Source organism: Panthera uncia, chromosome B1 (assembly GCF_023721935.1).
Source record: "Panthera uncia isolate 11264 chromosome B1, Puncia_PCG_1.0, whole genome shotgun sequence".
In the NCBI taxonomy this organism is placed as follows: Eukaryota; Metazoa; Chordata; class Mammalia; order Carnivora; family Felidae; genus Panthera; species Panthera uncia.
Genome location: NC_064811.1, coordinates 44251868 through 44265354, shown reverse-complemented (window position 1 = coordinate 44265354; position 13487 = coordinate 44251868). Strand labels below are relative to the sequence as shown.

General features: G+C 38.5%; 1 protein-coding gene across 4 annotated transcripts in view; it reads right to left on the bottom strand.

The window, feature by feature from the left end:
• Nucleotides 1–688: 688 nt before the first annotated feature.
• THEGL (theg spermatid protein like) overlaps nucleotides 689–13487 on the bottom strand; it is a 49701-nt gene continuing 36902 nt past the window's right edge. For 3 of the 4 annotated variants that reach the window (XM_049630520.1, XM_049630523.1, XM_049630524.1), the window contains 4 exons: nucleotides 11558–11672; nucleotides 4862–4993; nucleotides 2279–2454; nucleotides 689–1031 (listed from right to left, as the gene is read on the bottom strand). In XM_049630520.1, coding sequence (XP_049486477.1) covers nucleotides 917–1031; nucleotides 2279–2454; nucleotides 4862–4993; nucleotides 11558–11672 — 538 coding nt within the window. In that variant the 3' untranslated portion in view covers nucleotides 689–916. Of the gene's footprint in view, nucleotides 1058–2278; nucleotides 2455–4861; nucleotides 4994–11557; nucleotides 11673–13487 lie in introns of all 4 variants that reach the window. The other variant, XM_049630522.1, reaches the window with a different exon arrangement.

The following is a 13487-nucleotide window of genomic DNA, read 5'->3' as shown; positions in this document are numbered from 1 at the left end:
ACCTGGTAAATGATCCATGGGGGATACTAACCCAGATATGCCTGATTCAAAAACCCAAGTTCAAAACTACTATATGGTATTGCCTCTCCATAACACTAGTTATCTCCTTAACACAAAGCATTGGAGATAGAACTCGGGCATCTATAAAACTGGTTTTCAGATCAATTCATTTTCATGTAAATCTAGATATATATTAAAATTTAATTTCATTTGTAAAATACTTATCCATGGATAGAATAAAACAATTAAATTTTAAAAACTCTGGGAAGATGAAATTTGACAGAGAATTACAATGCTTACCAAATACCTTGCTTTTTCTGTCATTCATGATAAATGACATGAATGAAGTAACAGATTGGTGCAGGTGTGATTATTTAAGGTAACCCATTCCCTAAATTTCATCTACAGATTATAAAAAGCATTTCAAGTTGTCTCAAAAGGCTTCACCATTTCAGTGTTATTTCTTGGGTAAGGAGGGGAGACTGGAAAAGCAACACAAAGAATTATTTCAATTCTCAGGACTTATTAGAGAAGGGACTGAGCAGAGATCAGCTGCTGGGGAACACAGATCTCTCCGGGAAAGGGAAAACAAACCCAGCAAATACAAGGAGGAGTGTTTCTACAGGTCAGTCAGAGCAATGAGACAGCCAAGATGCTTGTGAGGAGATACAGTAAGGATAAGGCAAGCTCTCATTTTCTCTTTTATTGCATGCTCAAGTCCCCAAACCGGCTAAAGACATGATTACAGGTAACAGCAGGAATTACTATCGATGGTCACAGTGGTGTTCTCTGGAGGTCTCACATGGTTTTTGAGGGGATGGGGAATACAAACTGACAGGATCAGAAATGGGAACTAAGTCACCTAATATGTTTTCTAGATACATAACTACAGTGCGACTGACGTGGCTTTCTGTGCTTAACGCATAAGAGGTTCTGCCAACTCGTGGATCCTCGGAGAACGCTGTGTTTTCAGAGCAGCTGGCTTGACTTTAAAGACATTTGGATCGTAATATATAATATGCACAGGAGACCTGAAATGGGGGAAAAAGAATGCAACCTGAAAAAAGATGAACAGAAAATGGAACTCACATTTCTCAACCATCCACTACGTGTTAGGCTCTATGATATTATGCATTTTTGATTTTCATAAGCACCCCACGAAACAGGTGTCATAACCCTCACTGTACAGGTAAGGACAAGAAGGCTCAGGGAACTTATAAAAATGACCTGTGGTCAAATCCAGATTCATGTATCTATCAGATTCCAAAGCCTTTGCTCTTTCCACAGAAAGTTAATTCTGAAAATTTTTCAGTAACTTGTCAATGTTAAAACCAGCCCAACAGTTCTCTGGTGAACTTGAAGAAATCAAACTTTTGAAGTTTCCACCCTCAGCACCTTACCACCAAATAATAACTTTGCCACTTGGGTAAATCCTGAGGACTTGATCTTACTCTTCCCTTTCCTTTGTCAATGAACAGAAAATGAGCTTCATTTCATTGTTGTTGGAATTTATTTCTTTTAAGGCAAAACATTTGATAAATATTTAAAAATATTTTGTTATGTAAGAATTAACATATTTCCTGTTCCCTAAGCTGAAGACTTCTATGACTTTTTCAGTTTCTCCTAGGTTTTCCTGATGATGCTTAAAAAGGGGTGTCAGGTATTATCTCATGAAGGAAACAAAATGAACTGAGGTTCAGGCAAATTAAGAAATCTTCTAGGAAGTAAATAAGAATTAGACGCAATTTCTTCTTTATTAAATGTATTTTCTTATCTATTTCAAATAGGTCGCATGATGCAAAACATGGAAAAATATAAAAGCCTATTTAGTAAAAAATAAATCTTTGTCCTATCCCATTTACCTTGGGCCCCCACAAGTAACCATTGTTACTAGCTTCTTGCATACTTTTCTGAGATGTCATAGGCACCTGCAAGCCAATACATGGCATATGTGTATTTTCTTACACAAACTGTAACATATTTCGTGCTCTGTTCTGTAACTTGCTTCACTTAACAATATGTTAGATAAATAATCCCATATCCATACTTACAGAGTTGTTTCCTAGATCTAAATTTCAATACTAGTCCACTAACCCTTTAACTGTTGCCTTAGATTTCTGGTAAAACCACAGATTTGTCACAATTAATGTAACAAGTGAGATGTTTTTGAAAATTTCCTATATTCTTACAATTCTTTTATTGGTCTTATTAGGTCAATTTTTCCCTCTCCCTAGCACCCCCAGCCTTCCTGCCCGATCTTAGTTTTAAAATGACATACCTTGTATTTGGATTAGCTAGTTCTTGAATTCTGGGAGATATTTTGTAATGGATAGCAGCATAAGATACTGGCCAACGGGCATCACGGACAGGTAGATAATCTTGATGAAGAGGCTTGGCCTCAGCTAGAGCTATTATTCGGGGGCTAGGTTTGGTTAGCAAGGCAGCACGGGATATCTGTAGTAGAAGCAAAAAGATGCAAAAATAGATTTCAATTTTCACATCTCCCTCTCTTTACAGCTATGCCCCGAACTGAGTCACCATCAGATACAGGTTCTCTCCTGGATTATAGCAGCAGACTCCTCCCTGGTCTCCCTGCTTCCATTCTTGCTCTGTATGATCTAGCCTTTTCTACCAATTACTGAGGGAGAGAATGAGCATTTTAATGAGTGCATTTCATGGGCCACACAGTGTTCTAAGTAGGGCACCTATATTATTCCCACTCAATCATCATAACAACCCCATGAGATACATACTTTCTAAAGCCCCACTCAGATTATGTCACTCTCAGGGTTTAACACCTTCCAGTGGTTTCCCATTTTGCTATGAATAACATTTAGACTCCTTACTGTGGCCTCGAAGGCCCTATGTGATCTGGCTGCTATCCCTATTCCTCTGACCTCATCTTCCTCTCCCCACCTTGATCACAGTGACCTTTGTTACAAGAGGCCCCTCTGGCCCAGCTCTTTCCACGTTGGGATTTTTGCACCTGCCAGTTCTTCTACTTGAAATCCTCCTTCCTCAATCTTGTCATGGCTGCTTCTTCATCATTCAAGCTTCCAGATTAAAACATCATGTTCTCAAAGACATCTTCCCTCACCATCCAAGATACATGAACCTTTCTAATAACTCTCCTCTACAGTACACTTATTTAATCTTCTTTATAGCACTTACTAACACCTGACTTAGCTCTCTTATCTCTTTGTTGGTATATTCATTGTCTGTGTCTCCCCATTAGAATATAAGCTTCTTGAATGTTTGCCAAAAGCTAGAATAAGTACACAACTAGTGCTGAATATGTGTTGATTGACAGATGGATCTACTACTTCTGGTCTTACTTTGAAACTGCATCTGCCAGGTTGCCTTTCTGTTATGTTGCTTAATTGGTAAAACTGGGAGGATGACATATAGCTCCTATTCTCTCTCTTATGTGCTCATTAAAAAGAATTAGGATGGACAACAAACACCACTCAATTGCCCTGAAAGGACTGTGTTGCACTGGTATAGACTTATTTTGGGTTCTAAAAGTATGATATCTGTAGGGGCATCACTTTTTAAAAATATTTTTTATAAACTCCCAAACAATCCTAGCAACTGAAGAAAGATACCTGTAACTCCCATTTTATATACCAAAAGAACTGAAAGTAAAGTGATTTGCCCAAGGGTCACAAGGAAGTCATGTCAGCAAACTCAAGATGCTTGTCTGAGGGGTTTTGATTTCTAGACTAGATTTCTTTCCTAATAGAATTCCATATCAAATCCTCAGGTTCTTAGAGAATAAAATGTATCCAACCTCCTTGGCAACATGATTTAAATATTTATTGAAAACTCAACTGAAATTGGACACCAAGTTGCCACTACAATGAATGGAGGGGAGTGTCAAGGAGGAGGAGGGAGGGAAGCCACTGAATGTGCCAGCCTCTGTTCCGAGCACCATGCCTTATCTATTATTTCAAGTCACATCACCCTCCAAGTAGGAACTGTTAACTTTATTTAAAAAAATTTTTTTACTAAATTTTTTTCTAAATGTTTATTCATTTTTTGAGAGAGCAAGAGTGAGCAAACAGGGGAGGGACAGAGAGAGAGGGAGACACAGAATCCAAAGCAGGCTCCAGACTTTGAGCTGTCGGCACAGAGCCCCCATGTGGGGCTCGAACCCACGAACTGCGAGATCATAACCTGAGCCGAAGTTGCAGGCTTAACCGACTGAGCCACCCAGGCGCACCAGAACTGTTAACTTTATAATCTCCTTGCCCACCTGGTTCCACCCAACTTCAAGGTCATCTCAAATTTAAGACTTTGGTATGTGCTCTTCCCTTTACTAGAATATTCTCCTCTCAGACCTTCACTTAGCTGACTCATTCAAGTTTCAGATCAAATATCCCTTCCTTAGAGGAGCTTTCCCTGACTACCATACGCAAAGTAGCGTATTCTCCACTCTCACCCAAAGTCAATCATTTCCTATTTTATTGTCTTCATAGCACTTATCACTACCTGACATTATCTTATCTGTTTATTTTTTGTCTCCCTCCATCTTGTTCACTGGGAATGATGGCTGGCACACAGTAGGCATTCAAATACTTGAATGAATAAATAAGGCTCAGGAACACTGCCACAATATCAAAGAGCTAGTAGTAGTGTTGAGGCTAGAATTTGAACCCAGTTCTTACTGATTCCAAAGCCCATGCTCTTCGTCCTCTTTCCCCAGCCTCTCCACATATCTTGCAGCTAGGTCTTCCTTCATGCCAGAACCTTGAAAGATTCTCTTTCCCAATGACTTTGGCCTATGCTCTGTAGTGGCAAAGTAGTACCCTAGGAACAACCAGAAAGTGAGGTGAAGGATGCCAAGGAAGTGGTGGCTTACAGGACGGATGGGCATTTCACATCTTTCTCTTTCAAAGCACAGACCCTCTATCTTGATCCTTGGATGGGCAAGGTCTATAATTCTTGGAGTTGCAACAGCACTCAGGGCAGAAGCTGCAATCTTGGTTTCAATCTAGGGGAAAAAAATAAAATAGTGTCTGTAAGTATCAAATAATAAACATGGTACAAAGTACATCTGGCCTCTGAACCAGACTTCTCAGCAAATCCAGCAGAAAGATAAGAGTCTTGTAGTAACTCATGACCACAGATGAAATTATCAATTTCCATTTTTTTCAAAGTAGGTTGTATGAATTCCAACCCAGATTTTCAGGAACTTGCTGTTAAACTAAAGATGGGGAGGGAATGGCAACATTACATGGTAACTAAGAGATAAATGGTAACGCTGATTTGTGGAATGATAAACTCAGCCAACAGGGAAGGCTCAGGCCTACCATGTAACAATACTGTAAGAGGGAGAGCTGTGCTTTGTTCTTAACTATTTTCTTAAGCTTATTTATTTATTTTTTGAGAGAGACAGAGAGAGCGAGCAGGGGAGGGGCAGAGAGAAAGAGGGAGAGAGAGAATCCCAAGCAGGCTTTGCACTGTCAGCATGGAGCCCAAGGCAGGGCTCAAACTCACAAACCATGAGATCATGACCTGAGCCGAAACCAAGAGTTGGACGCTCAACTGACTAAGCCACCCAGGAGCCCCTGTTCTTAACTTATTTTTGGCCTTTGGAAATTGGGACTCACATTATCACAAATTCCCATACTTAAAGTGAATTCAAGGGGCTCTCTTCTAATTGGAACAGATAAGAAAAAGAAACCAAAGCCAAGAAGAAGAAAGGCAGAACCACATTCTCCATACACAATGCTGAGCTAGTCCCCCAAGTCATTCCTCACTATCTTAATTATGGAAATGTGTTCAAATTATATGGTCTTCTATTTTAATTACTAGTATTCAAACTCAAAACTTACCACAAGACTTTAAGAGGAATATAGTCAATAAAAATAGGGTTTTAACTGTGAGCAGAAAAATAATAAACAAGATATGTTCCAAATCCCTTTTTGTGTTAAGACGTTTATGATACTAATGCTGACAGTGTTTTACATGTACTCACTCATTTTTTATCTCACCTGGTATATAATTTTTATTTGTATTTCACTTATTGGGAAACTAAAGTTCTATATGAATTTCAGCAATTTATTTGAGCTTATATAGTGAATAAGTTGCAAAGTTGGGAGTGAAACCTAAGGTCCTATCTGTCTGTACAACTCCATGATAAGAGTAGTTTTCTTGGGTTTTTCCACTCTTCCTCTGGTATCTCTCAATACCTTATTTATTCTCTTTTATGAGTATCAAATAATCTTAATTATTTACCTATAGGTCTATGGTTTCTTCTAAATTGAAATTTACTTTAAGGAAAGGAACGTTTTATTATTCTTATTGTGTCTTACATAATATAATTAAGAAATATTTGTTTAATGAATTGGATTAACAAGTGATCATTTTATTTCCTTTTTAATTGTAAGCCTTAACTAAAAGCAGTGGCTGTCATATATTTCTCTGATTTACCCAGAACCTGATAGGAGACAAAGTTTTATTCATTGTAAATGATTAATTAGCCCTTCATGGAATTGTACAGACACTGAGCCTGGATTGCTTCAATGGTAAATTCTATCAAATACTTAAGACAAAAAAATAATATAAGTGATGTACAAACCTACAGAGAATACAGATGCTAAGCCCAGATTGCTTAGACAGTAAATTTCTTTCAAATATTTAAGAAGAAATAATATAAATCTTATATAAACCTACAAAGAATAAGAAATACTACTAACCTATGGTGATAGAAATTTGGAAGTGGTTGACTCTAGGGCAGGGGGTAGAGTGGAATTGACTAGAAATAGTCAGGAGGAAACTTTTTGGGATAATGTTTTATATCTTGATTGAGGTGATTATTGAATGGATATATACATTTGTTAAAATCTTATTAAACTATACACTTAAGATCTATGCATTTTATGTAAATTATAACTCCAAAATTGCAAAATATATGCTGGAAAAAATTATATATATATATATGTGTGTGTGTGTATATATAGCAATATTATATTATATTATATATATACATATATATAATGAAGAGTATCTATAATATGTAAAGAACTGTTATGAATCAATACAAAATGTGCAGACCACTAGAAAAATAAAAAGCCATGAATAGACAAATTTACAAAAGAAAAATACATAGTTAAATAAATGTTGAGAATTACTGAATTTGTTAATAATCAAAGAAATGAAAGTGTTTATTAATGAGATAGTATTTTTATTATAAAACTAATATTTCATAAAATAATATCTAATGTTGGCAAGAATGCACTGCAAAAGTCAGCCCAAATAATGCAACTGGCTATGTAAATCAAAATCACTTTTGTTGGAACACATTTTGGAATAATATATAAATCACCTCAAAAATGTTCACACCCTTGATCTGGTAACTTTACTTCTCAAATTTTTGTTCTCAGAAAATAATCAGATTGAGAATAATGGTGGGGAGACATGTTGATAGAATGACTTCATAAATTAGGACAACAAGTCAGACAAAGTCATGTGAGGTATCCAGAGTACATGTGTTTAATACTCAAAGATATCTGCTAAATATAAAATAGGAGTCTTCAAAGCCAAAATCTCTCAAGAGTCAAAGATTTTAAAAATCTAAACAGTTTGATTAGTCTTAAGTAGGAGCTGCAGACATCTGCAAGTAGAGAGAGAATGATGGATATGCACTAAGTGAGCTATGAAACCCACGCTTTTTAAGTTTGTAGTGACAAAGTTACCATAAAAAAGAGACTCAGTAACACATTCATAGAAGGGAAAAAAGATTTTTTACAGTTCATCCATCCAAAGTCTCTGGTAGCAAGTAATCTCAGGTAACTGTGACAGTAACTTGGCTTCCTTTGTGGGCATGTGTATTTTTTTTTTAAGTTTTTTATCTTGAGAGAGTGTGTGTGTGTATGAGAACACACATGTGAGCAGGAGAGGGGTAGGGAGGGAGAGAGAGGGAGAGAATCCCAAGCAGAGCCCACACTGTTGGCATGAAGCCTGATATGGGGCTCCAACTCAGGAACCATGAGATCATGAGCTGAGCTGCAGTCTAATGCTTAACCAACTGAGCCACCCAGGTGCCCTATTGGGCATGTGTATTTTTAAACTCTGGGAAGGTTCAGCATTAACTGCAAAAAAGCTAAGAGAAACAAAATCATAGAATTAATAATACCTGGTACTAAGAATAAGTATGCGCTAGAATTGTTGACATTTGGACATGGACTATGGAGTGGATACAATATTTATCAATTAAACTTCCTCATTTTGATAACAGTCCAGTGGTTACATAAGATGATGTCCTTGTTCTTGGGAAATACACACTGAAGTATTTAGGAAAATGACTATATGATATCTGTAACTCTCAAAAATTATTCAGGGAAATAACTAAATACACACACACACACACACCCCACATGGAGGAGACAGAATGATTAAGCAAATGGAATAAAATGTTAATTCTTGCAACTTTTCAGTAAATTAAAATTATTATAGAAACAAAAACTATGTGTATATTATTAAAATTAAAAAGCATGTACATGGGGGTTCCTGGCTAGTTCAGTTGGTGGAGCATGTGAGTCTTGATCTTGGGGTCATGAGTTCAAGTCTCACACTGGGCATAGAGCTTACAAAACAAAAAACCAAAAACAAACAAAAAAAAACAAAAAACAAAAAACAAAACCATGTGCATGTTTAAGAGAATTTGGCCTTTTAGAGTGATCACCTTACAACTGCAACTTGAAGCATATATGTGTTATAACATTAGATTGAAATCTTAAGTTTATGTCATTCTTACAACATTGAAAACTTTAAGTTCACCATATTTATAAGTTTAATGTAGATTTTTAAATAGTTATTTAATATTTGAGATTTTGTTCGTTAATGTAGATGGCTGAAGTAAAAGGCTTACAAAATAAATCAAATTTAATATATTAATAAATATGATTTAAGTTATTTGGAGGCATTTGATTAAGTTTAGAAACCAAATAAAACATTATTCAGGACTCTTAAAAGTTATTGTTAAACTTCTGGAATTATAAACAGAGTAATAAAACTTATGCATTAAATTTAAAAGCCTGAGAAAGAAAAAAGATTTTTTTACTGTTTATTTATTTTTGAGAGAGCGAGAGACAGAGAGACAGAGTGTGAGTGGGGAAGGGGCAGAGGGAGAGGGAGACACAGAATCCAAAGCAGGCTCCTGCCTCTAAGCTGTCAGCACAGACCCTGATGCAGGGCTTGAACTCAGGAACCATGAGATTATGACCTGAGCTAGAGTCAGATGCTCAACCTACTGAGCCACTCGGTCATCCCAAAAGAAATAGATTTTTAACTTCCAAGTTTTAAAAATTGACTACTAATTATTTAATCAAGAACATACCTCTGAACAGTCTTTTCTATATACAAAAACCATGCTCAAGGATACCAAAAGACCCACATCACTGGATTTGCAGGTTCTTTTCTTAAGTGGCTATAAATTCTTTGAAATTATTCTTCTCTCACTGAGAGCTGGGGTTTGTGTCCCTGCCCCCTTGAATCTGGCCAGACTTGTAACTCCATAAATCAAAAGAATATGACTGTAGTGACATTATGTGACTACCAAGGCCAACTCAAAAAAAATCATGCAGTTCTTTTTTTTTTTTTTTTTAATTTTTTTAACATTTATTTATTTTTGAGACAGAGAGAGACAGAGCATGAACGGGGGAGGGTCAGAGGGAGAGGGAGACACAGAATCCGAAACAGGCTCCAGGCTCTGAGCTGTCAGCACAGAGCCCGACGCGGGGCCCGAACTCACGGACCGTGAGATCATGACCTGAGCCAAAGTCGGACGCCCAACCGACCGAGCCACCCAGGTGCCCCAAAAAATCATGCAGTTCTACCTGGTTCTTTTGGTATGCTCACCCTTGAAACATTCCATTTTAGAATATTCCTTATCAGAATACAGCTGCTATGCTGAGAGAAGTCTAAGCTATACGGAGAGGCCACAAGAAGGTGCTCCTGTGGATATTACCAACTGAGTCTAGCATTTAAGTCATATCAGCCGAGGTACCACACACAAATGTTGTTATGGACTGACTGTTTATGTCCCTCTCAAATTCATATGTTGAAGTCCTAGTCCCCAATGGGTTAATATTGGGAGGTGGGGCCTTTGGGAGGTAATTATGTTTAGATGAAGTCATGAGGTTAGAACCCTCATAATGGGATTGGTGTCCTTATAAGAAGAGAGATAAGAACTCCTCTTTGCACACAAAAAGAAGTCATGTGAGTACACAGCAAGATGGTGGCTGTCTACAAACCAAGAAGAGGACCTTCAGCAAGAAGAGAATCTGCTACACCTTGATCGTGGACTTCTCTGTCTCCAGAACTGTGAGAAATAAATGTCTTTTAAGCCATTCAGTCTATGGTATTTTGTTATAGCAGCCCAAGCTGATTAAGACAAGTATAAAGGAACTTTCAGCCCCCTACCATTTCAGACACCCAAGCCACTAGAGATATACTAGCTGAGGGATTTCTAATTCATAAAATGCTTGAGTGTAATAAAATACTTATTGTTTTACACTACTAAGTTTGGGGGTGCTTTGGTATGAAGCAACAAATAACCAAATCCCAACTTTAAGAATTGGTTCTCTGTATTGGTTCTAGATTATTTGGCATTTGTTTTTTGAGTATTTGGATTTAAAGTTATTCATGATTCTGTTGCCAGAAGTTAAAAAAAAAAATCCTGGTAGTCCATAGCATGCAGTGGCAAAACAGAAAGCAAGACTTCGGGTGACCAAGCAGCTGCTACCAGAAAATAAAGAAGTATAGTGGGATTATCTGGTTGTTTCTAAGTACACTGGAGAAAGTGTGTTAAGAAATGACTGGCTCAGGCTTTTAAGCTCCCACCTTAAGGTCTGGGTAAAGGACCAGAAAGTTTCTGTGACTTCCATAAAAGAAATCCTTATAGTCTATGGTCACAGGGCTGAAAATTCTGAAAACCAAACTCGAAATCTAATTCTGGGAGTGGGTGAATTATAGTGCAAATTGAATTACCAAATTTGTCTGGTCTCCTATGTTCAGGTTAAAGCAATGATTGAGAAGGAGCGGGACCTTGAAAATTGGAATGGGAATATATGAGCAGATTCCAATGAAGATGGGGACCCCTAAATACGGCTGAGCCTTTCTTATGAATACAATCAGCCCTTTCTCTCCTGCCTGAGGAGGTCAGATTCCCCCTGCCTGAAGAACTTGTATTGGGTTGCCGTGAAGTAGATACTTTCCAAGTAACTGCTGGCCTACACTTACTATCTCTCATTGCTTCTGGGTGTATTAACAAGACCCAAGTTCCAACTGCCTAAACAGCCTTCCATAGACTTCTCATATCAGCTTCCACAATTGCTTAAATTCTGCATAGCTGTTCTGCTTCTCTGATTAAATCTTGGCTGATAAATTAGGCATAGAGATAGTAAGAAAAGTTCATTTGATGAGAGGGAAACATAAACAGGGGAAAAAGGAAGATACACCCAGAAATAAGAGGACAGCATGCTACAGTTATAAACACGTTACATGTTGCAAAATCAATCAGGAACTGTTTCTTTCACATGGACCCACTTACCTTTTTTGGAGGAACATAGTTAGGATTTGTGGCTTTGGCTATTGACAGTTGTAATAAACGGGGTGAAGGATCAGAGATTTGATGAGAACTTCTTGTTAAGTAATCACTGTAGGGCCTATATACAAGTGGAACATGAAATATTATAATCATTGGAGGAAAAATAACTGCATTTTTTCATTGCTATAATCAACCTCTGATCAATTATATATATTGTTTCTATCTTAAAAACTTCTTTTCCCATAATCATAGTTGGGTTTTTTTTTAATATCAGATAGGTGTTTTCTAAAAATATTTGTACTATGAGCCACAGTAAGAAGTGCATTTTATACTGTGATACAGTATATGTAAATCTGTGTGTGTGTGTGTGTGTGTGTGTGTGTGTGTGTGGTGTATATCCAAAACAAAATTATCATGAAACAATGCTTTCCCTGAGTAAGGTATTCTGATTTTTTCACTTGAGCAGAACGGACTCTCCAGAGCCAAGCGTAGACAAGAGGCCCATGGAAGAGGGTAGGAAGGGCGGAGAGGCAGTGTGTGCTATATGGACTGGCAGGAGGGAGCCGGGGCGGTGGAGTGCAGCCCTCTGGGCAAGGCAGAGCCCTGGAGTCTGGCTTGCAAAAGCGGAGGGGCCAGACTCTGTGAGTTCTGACAGCCAGCGGGACTTAACATCTGGAATGTTAAAAGTCAACAGCTCTGCTTGGAGAGTGGGAGGGTGAGAGGACACTGGGAGAGAGAGTTGTTGAGCCCTGGAAGACATAGCTCAGCTCAGCCAGAGTCATCTCCCTCTCCCATCCCCCAGCAGAAATCCCAAAGGGAACCAGTTTCTGTCACCAAACTTGCTTGCACTGCACAAACACACAACGCTATGCTTCTGTGGATCCATCCCTCTGACGGGTCTGCCTCCCTCCTGGTGCTGCAGGGCCCCTCCCGCAGGGGACCACTGACAGCAAAGCAAGCTAAGCCTGCCCCTCCCACCCTGTGCACCCTGCGGATCCACCTTAGCTAATACTCCAGATCCCACCAAAGCAGCACCACAAGCCTGGTAGTGTGCAAGTAGCCCAGACAGGGGCCACACCACTCCACAGTGAGTCCTGCCCCTGGGAGAGGGTGAGATAAGGTACACACCAGTCTGACTGTGGCCCCAGCAGTGGGCTGGGGACAGACATCAGGTCTGACTGCAGCCCTGCCCACCAACACAAGTTACTCCAGACAGCACAGGGGAAGTGCCCTGCAGTTCCGCGCCACTCCAGGGACTACCCAAAATGATGAAATGGAAGAAATATCCTCAAAAGAAACTCCAGGAAGTAGTGACAGCTAACGAATTGGTCAAAAACGATTTAAGCCATATAACAGAACAAGAATTTAGAATAACGGTCATAAAATTAATTGCTGGGCTTGAAAAAAAGTATAGAGGACAGCAGAGAATCTATTGCTACAGAGATCAAGGGACTAAGAAACAGTCATGAGGAACTAAAAAATGCTATAAATGAGGTGCAAAATAAAATGGAGGTGACCACAGCTCGGATTAAAGAGGCAGAGGAGAGAATAGGTGAATTAGAAGATAAAATTATGGAAAAAGAGGAAGGTGAGAAAAAGAGAGATAAAAAAATCCAGGAGTATGAGGGGAGAATTAGAGAACTAAGTGATGCAATCAAACGGAACAATATCTGTATAATAGGAATTCCAGAAGAGAAAGAGAGAGAGAAAGGGGCTGAAGGTGTACTTGAACAAATAATAGTTGAGAACTTCCCTGATCTGGGGAAGGAAAAAGGCATTGAAATCCAAGAGGCACAGAGAACTCCCTTCAGGCATAGCTTGAATTTATCTTCTGTATGACACACATCATAGTGAAACTGGCAAAATACAAGGATAAAGGGAAAATCCTGAAAGCAGCTAGGATAAACACACTCTAACTTATAAAGGGAGACCC